This window comes from Notothenia rossii (assembly GCF_949606895.1).
Source record: "Notothenia rossii genome assembly, chromosome: 9".
NCBI classification, from domain to species: domain Eukaryota; kingdom Metazoa; phylum Chordata; class Actinopteri; order Perciformes; family Nototheniidae; genus Notothenia; species Notothenia rossii.
In genome coordinates, this window is record NC_136907.1 from 36,989,767 (window position 1) to 36,996,682 (window position 6,916).

General features: G+C 40.2%; 1 protein-coding gene and 3 long non-coding RNA genes across 5 annotated transcripts; all 4 read left to right on the forward strand.

The window, feature by feature from the left end:
- On the forward strand, positions 1 to 1,520 carry LOC307020255. 2 transcript variants are annotated; one of them, XR_013802821.1, is made up of 3 exons: positions 1 to 121; positions 882 to 1,266; positions 1,493 to 1,520. It is a non-coding gene; the product is annotated as an uncharacterized lncRNA (long non-coding RNA). The 2 variants fall into 2 exon arrangements; XR_013802822.1 differs by lacking the exon at positions 1 to 121 and adding an exon at positions 527 to 576.
- A 1,021-nt stretch (positions 1,521 to 2,541) lies between these two features.
- On the forward strand, positions 2,542 to 3,669 carry LOC307020277. The gene is made up of 5 exons (XR_013802828.1): positions 2,542 to 2,622; positions 2,717 to 2,826; positions 3,099 to 3,224; positions 3,377 to 3,491; positions 3,605 to 3,669. It is a non-coding gene; the product is annotated as an uncharacterized lncRNA (long non-coding RNA).
- Positions 3,670 to 3,964: 295 nt separating this feature from the next.
- Positions 3,965 to 4,694, forward strand: LOC307020479. The gene is made up of 3 exons (XR_013802902.1): positions 3,965 to 4,020; positions 4,246 to 4,337; positions 4,577 to 4,694. It is a non-coding gene; the product is annotated as an uncharacterized lncRNA (long non-coding RNA).
- A 154-nt stretch (positions 4,695 to 4,848) lies between these two features.
- LOC307020697 (uncharacterized protein) lies at positions 4,849 to 6,916 on the forward strand. Its single transcript, XM_079652229.1, has 4 exons — positions 4,849 to 4,937; positions 5,025 to 5,195; positions 5,369 to 5,545; positions 5,909 to 6,916. Exons 2-4 carry the CDS (start codon positions 5,060 to 5,062, stop codon positions 6,118 to 6,120), a joined length of 525 nt encoding a protein of 174 aa, XP_079508355.1. The 5' UTR covers positions 4,849 to 4,937; positions 5,025 to 5,059; the 3' UTR covers positions 6,121 to 6,916.

Below are 6,916 nucleotides of genomic sequence, written 5' to 3' on the forward strand. Positions count from 1 at the left end.
GCCACTGAAACCCCTGCCATCCCTCCGAAAAAGAAAAGAAAAAGCAGGAAGAGACCCCTTTCTAATCCAGTGGTCACAAGCAGACGTGAGAGACAACGGGAAACACAACGCTCCGCATCAGGTTTGTTCTTTACTATATCATGATTTCTAAGTCTAAGAATAAAGATCATTCATAACAAAGTTATTTTGGTGTACACAGTATGAAATTATGTAATGTAAAGATACCTCTTGACAAATCTGTTGCAATGTTTAAAACATTTTCAAATTAAATCAAGATATTGTAAGAGCCTGTGACTGATAATCCTTGCTTGTGTTGTATTTTTTTAAATGTGTACCTCGATTTGGATAAAAGTATGGCAAATGTAAATTGTCATTGTGATGCTGTGGTAATATGTTCTTAATTTCATTACCTGCAGTCCTTACAGAGCATTTTCATATTACAATGAATTGGTGTAATTTTAGATTGATTGAAGGGTTAAGCAAACATGACTGTCTCTGCAGCTTCACAAGCCAGAAGAGACGATCATGTGCATGAGGAAGGCCTTCAGCTAGAACATCAAGAGTTTGGTAGTCTTGGTGAGTATATTGATTATAACAGCAGTTGACTGGCACTACAGTTTTTCCCAATTTTTGCATTTTTATACTCATCTGGTTAATCATAATAAAGTATTGAGTGTTGACTGTTTCATGACAAGTGAATGCATATTTGGTATAAGTATCACTTGCTAATATTGCTTTGGATGCATATGATGATTCATAGCATGTTGCTATTATTAGTCCGCATATATTTTTCCAACTCAAAAGTGTTTCAGTATACTACCTTAATATTATCCATGATACCAGTTTTAGGGTGGCGGCTTAACAGCTGTTTTATTATTTAGAAACACATCTCCAAGAGTTAAGGGACACCCTAACTGCAGTCCAGGTTCTGGGGGCAACAGACGGAACGGTTTCTGCCTGGGCACAAAGGCAGCTTCTCACAGATGTGAGAATGAAAACTGCTAGGCCAATGCTTTTTAATGCAAAACTCTCAGCTGAGAGAATAGCCATTAAGAAGTGCCACAGATGCTGTGCAGAAGAAGCGGCTTAGGTGCCTGGACTGTGTTCCACTGGACATGGAGTTCCTCTGTGCAACCTGTGACATGGAGGCCCACAAGAGGAATATCTTCCATGACAGAGAGGCTGTGTTCAATGGATTTCTGGAGCCCATTCCCCCTACAACTGCTGTGGTGGATGAAAATGGCCAGCCTCAGTTTTGTGAACAAAGTATGTAAAGATTAACATTACATTACAATGTCCCATTATAGTGTAGTTCCCAAAATTAAGTGTGAATGGGAAGTGTACATAGCTGATTGAAAAAAGTATGATTGGTTTTGATTAGGGCTGCAAGATATGTGGAAATGATGCAACATTTTATTGAATATCTTGATAATCTGGAGAATTAAGGAAAAACTGTAAATACAACCTTCCTAACTTATTTTCTATATTGCAGTATGTCAACTGCCTGTTCCTACTCCAAGATCAATCTGTGAAAACTCTGATGACGTCACAGTTATTCCTTGGAAGCATATTTCTGTGGTCACCATCAACGGTATGTTGTTCTGAAAGCCCTTCTTTTTGTACAAGTAGTATTGTACAGCAGAGTTTTACCACTTTGTGCAACGCAAAGATTTTTATCACCTGGTCCTTTTCAGACAACATCCAAATGCCATGTCAAATAGCTAATACATCATATATGCACATCTATGTATTAAATACAATATTTTAAGGCAAACTCACAGTTTTATTACCGAAATATCTTTACTTTGTCCATTTGTTCACAGGACGATACAATGTCTGCTTGCCTCGGAAATCCTGTCCATCCTGCTCTGCAGAATGGACTCCTGAGGTTAAAGACCTGCTTTTGTATCGGTACTGGCCAGCTAGCACCAGCTGCCAGACGCTTTACAAATATGATGTGTTCACCTCATTCGAGCACATGAAGGTGACAGCACCAGCCATGTCCAGGCAGGCATTTCTGAAAATGTTGGAGCACAGATCTGTTCAAGCTGGACGGGTAAATCTGCCTGAATCACACGGAAACATACAAAAAACAATATCATATTACTGTATACCATATCATTAATTGTTGGCATTGCTTTCAAAATAATTACTAATCCACTTTTTTTAAATCAATATACAGACAGGTAGTATCTGTGCTGATACATTTCAGCGAAGTTTCTTCGAGTTTTGCTTCTGTCAGTACAAACCAGAGGATATGTGCCAGGTCCATCACTTTGTTTGTCCAGCATGTTCTCCAGACATGTTGGCTGTCTGCTGTGATGGAAACCGCAAGCATTACCGCTTTTCCAAGTCAAAAGGGTATGTATGGTATTAATGAAAATGATAAAGAACACACCGCTAATACAAATAGTAGCCCTTGGGGTTGTGTTTGAGTAGCCATAACAGACATTAAAACAAATCATACTAATGTAGTGCTTTGCGATTTTTATTATTGACTTGTATGTTAACTTATCATGGACAGGACTGAGGAGCTTGACCCCAATCTATGAGGGCTTGTTCCTGGCCAAGGACTAGGAAGTCGCAACATTTGTTGACCTTGTCAGAGGCAACATGAAAAGTGTACTTTTTTTTCTTATTATGATAGTTGCAGTTACACTTGTGGTGTTCTTTTTTATATATGTCAAAACTTGTGTGTAATAAACTGACTTTATAGGGAAATGACAGTGCCGTCTGTGGTACTGCCAAATTCACCGCTGGCAGAGAGATGTCAAAAAAGTCTGGTGCCCAGATAGACGAGGAGGGCATTCAAGTGGCAGTTTGCAGGTATGTATTTGTAAGTGTGTCTGTGTGTGTATATGTGTTTGGTTCTTGAGTCTGGTCTCATTATTTCAGTTTTAATAGCAATCCAAGTCTAAGTCTTTGTAAGAATTGGAAGCATTAAACACTTTTGATGGTGAAGTGGAATGTATCCATCATTTGTAGTATCCAAGTGATATTTGTTGTTATAGCCACCTAGATGACAGAGATGAGTGCTTAAGCCAGGCCTTGCTGTGTCAGTTTATTATTAACAACTAGATTTTCTTCTGATTAATCAGACATGGGTTTCTCTTACGAGGACTGAACCACTTCCGTGGAGAAATATACGCTTACCCAATGTTTCTCCAAAAAGAGATGTCCAAGAAGGCAAATGTTGACTTCTTCTGTATGGATGTAACATGCAGGTAATCCTCACTGTCATATTGCACATCCACAACAATGTTTAAAATGGCCTATGCCTCAGCACTCATTTTAGATGTTATTGATATTGTTGTCATGTCAATTAAAAGTTTATCTTTGTAACACTCAATCACAAAATGCTGCTCCTGCTTCTTAGGTACTGGCTATACCTTAACAAAATAGCCGGGGGATTACCAGAGCTTCTGCCGTTGACCGAAATGAGGCCATTTCTTAGCGTGATGCATGCTAAAGCCCATACAGCAAAATGCGAGGTACATAACATCTTTAATGCAAAGGATTTTTAAATGTTGTGCATGGCATGCCTTATTGGATATCAAACACTTCTAAAGAAATGCTACATAACACTACTTGCGCTGTGTTGCAGGTGAGATGGGGTGGCAGAAGTCAGGACGGAGCAGGAAACACATTCGGAGAGGAAGTAGAGCAGGTATGTTATTAATGGCATTATTGTAACTGTATGGATACAAGAAGTCTTAATAGAAAGCAGTACAAATATGTATGTGTCATCTCAGTGACAAGCCTGTTGATTAGTTTCAAGCATATTCTTTATGTCTGAGTTCAAATGAAAGATAGGCAGTTCATATGTTCAGCAACACTAAATGCATGCATATTGTAGGAAGTCAGTACACAAGTTTTCTCTTAAACCATCCAGTTCAAGATCTATGATGTGTAGGTAATATTGTTATGTGATGGTGACCGAACATTAATTGTAACATTCATTATCGGTGAACAGCTTTCTCTCCAGGGCAGCTCTGGTCACAAAATACATGACAAAAGCAGGTTGGTATTAACACTACACACTGTGATAAGGCAGCCCTGATAAGTACTTTACAGAGAGATCCCTCCTTAAAAACATTATTGGTGTATTACTTTACTGTAATGACCAGTTCAACAACCTTTCAACGATTGGGTTTAGTCATGTCTATCAGGTTTCTCACTCAGTATTGCCTTTTTGATGTGAATACTTACTTTTTTGTTTGTGGATATATTTTTTGTCTTTTTTAGGAAGAGTGAACATGCTCACTCAACAGGCCATGGGTTGGAACAGAAGGAAGAGGGACAACCTTCATCAAGTTTTAGCCCACAGATATGTCAAAGTAAGGGCAAATTACAATTGTCTTCTCATCTGACATTACATATTTATGAAGGATGTCTGCAATGTAACCTCATAGCTATATACATTATGTTCTCCCTTATCCACACTTCCTCTTGCAAGTCAGATGGTGTCATGGAATGTTTCAACTGTTCTTCTGAAGGTCTTGTACTGAAAACTGGTGCACTTTGCATTATGGTGTTGCATGGTGCTTTTCGCTGACATTTTCTTTTTTTGGTAAAGATCACAGAGAGGGCAAAGGTGGAAGCTGCCAGCTTCAGCGACTTCAAAGAGGAGCACAACCTTGATCAGGAGACCATACAGCAGTGGGTGTATGATGTCAGGCAATGGGCAGTCACAGGTAAGACATACCACTGGTTTTCCATATATACATCTGTTAATTACTGTAAGTTTAGACACACAATATAAGTTGGCCATATGTTGAAACTGAGACTGTCACTGATTGTATCTCTTCTCCAATTGTTTTTTTGCAACTATTTAGAGAGAATCTACGCCCAAGGGTGTACTGAAGGACTGAGGGGGGATATTGAGAACATCACCGTCACTCTTTTGCGCAGGAAGCAAGATCTGTATCGTCAGCATGGTTTGTTTAGCTAACGTAGTTATTGAAATTACACTTCGAAAACATTCTGGCACCATGACACAGTTTTGTTTCCGTTTCACTTTGCAGACAGCAACCAGGCAAGGCAAAGGAAGAGGAAGAGAATGAGAGAGCTGAAGAAGAGGCTTCGCGAAAAAGTTGTGCAATACAACACAAGAGTGCAGGCAGAACAGATCGACGAGGAGTTGGCTTGCAGTCTGACAGAGGGCTACATCCTACCATGGGAGAGGCATGCAAATAGTAGGATAATTGCTAGTTTGGCTTGATCTTTTTTTAGTCTATACCAAAATATGAAAGAACCAATGCTATCGCTACAAAGATTTGTGTCTCAGAAATGAAAATCATTCTGTAATAATATAATATATGAATAAATATTCCTTGTCCACTACTCCATTCCTTTCCTCAACCTAAAGGCAACACCTTCAGGTTGAAGAGGTCTGTCTTTGACCAGGTAATGCTGGTCAGACGTTTGGAGGAGGAGCAGAGCATCCTGGTGAAAGAGATGTCGCAGCACATCATGTTCCTTCTAAAGGAAGTGCAAGACGTGGAAGCACTCAGAGGACAGACTTTGGAGGGCATCAAAATCAGTAGTATGTCTGAGATCTTAACATTTGAATATTTTAATCCACTCTTCAACACATTACATGTCTTACATAAGTAGAACACATCTGTCACTGTGTCAGGCCGAAGTGAAATAGTAAATTACTGAAACTATTCATTATCAAGATCATAATCGATTATTTTCTGTCTATTGACTAATTGTTAAGCACTATCAAACATTAATCAACATATCCCATTTGCCACCCAATATATAGTAACATCCTTCAGTTTAAGATGGATTTACCTATTTTGTAGTGTTTTTACATATGCAGTATTGTACAATGCAAAGAGATTTGCAATTGTCATGGTTTGTTTACATTCAGCCCTTTTTCTGTGTGATTATTCCTCGACAGATTTCAGTGACCTGACAGAGGATGCTGCACATGGGCTCAAGAGTGTCCTCAGTCGGAGGTGGCACTTCCTCAAAAGCCAACACAAACAGGCTGTACATGCGTACAGCGGTGTAGCCGCTTTGGAATGCCATGATCTTCAATTACACCAGGACATTGAGGAGTCGGATGACAATGACTCCACTAGCCCTGAGTCTGAGGAAGAAGACCTGTAAAGGTTTCTGCCAAGCAACACAGAGGCACTGGAGAGCTCTTTCACAAGCGACGTGTCACGTCCACACGCTGGCGCACGCCATAATAATGACAAAACCAGTGCTTGAATTGGGCCGGTACTCACCGGTACGCAGTACCGGCACTTCTGATTTTTACCCATGTGGTACCGGCACTTCTTACTGCCGGTACTCAGCCGCCGGCAATATACGTATATATTGTAAACGCAACGCAGCGCAAATGTGGGTCTGACTCTGCCTCACAGAGGGTGACTGGCTGTCTACATGACGTGGCCTGCCGACATTGCCACTTTCATACAGATCATACTAATGCCCTCGATTGGTCTCTGTGTGTCATTCAAGCTCGGGAGGGTGTGTGTTGGTGTATGTGTGGCGCGAGCGAGCGAGAAAGCGCGCGCACCGGTTACGTGTATTGTTGTTAGCATCTGGTGCTAGCTAGCTGCGCTAACGGATATAAGGAGCTTTTTCAACAACAAGGTGGAGGGAGAGTCCTTTGCTGTTAGACTGAGAGGCTGATAACTACAGCTCTGGTGAGGTAAATTACTCTCTGAGTCTTTAGATAGTTAACTTAGTTTAAGTTATCTCAGTGGGTCTCAAACGGTTCGATCACCATTTATGTAAACACATATTTCCATTTGAGGGAGTAGTGATTAGTAAAATATGCATGAATAATACAAACAAAATGTTAACTAGGTGAAAAAAGGTAAGATAAACTTGTTGAGAGCTAAAACTAGTCTTTGCTGTTGCCTCAAAGAGGAGCAGGGGGGAGAGGAGGGAGACA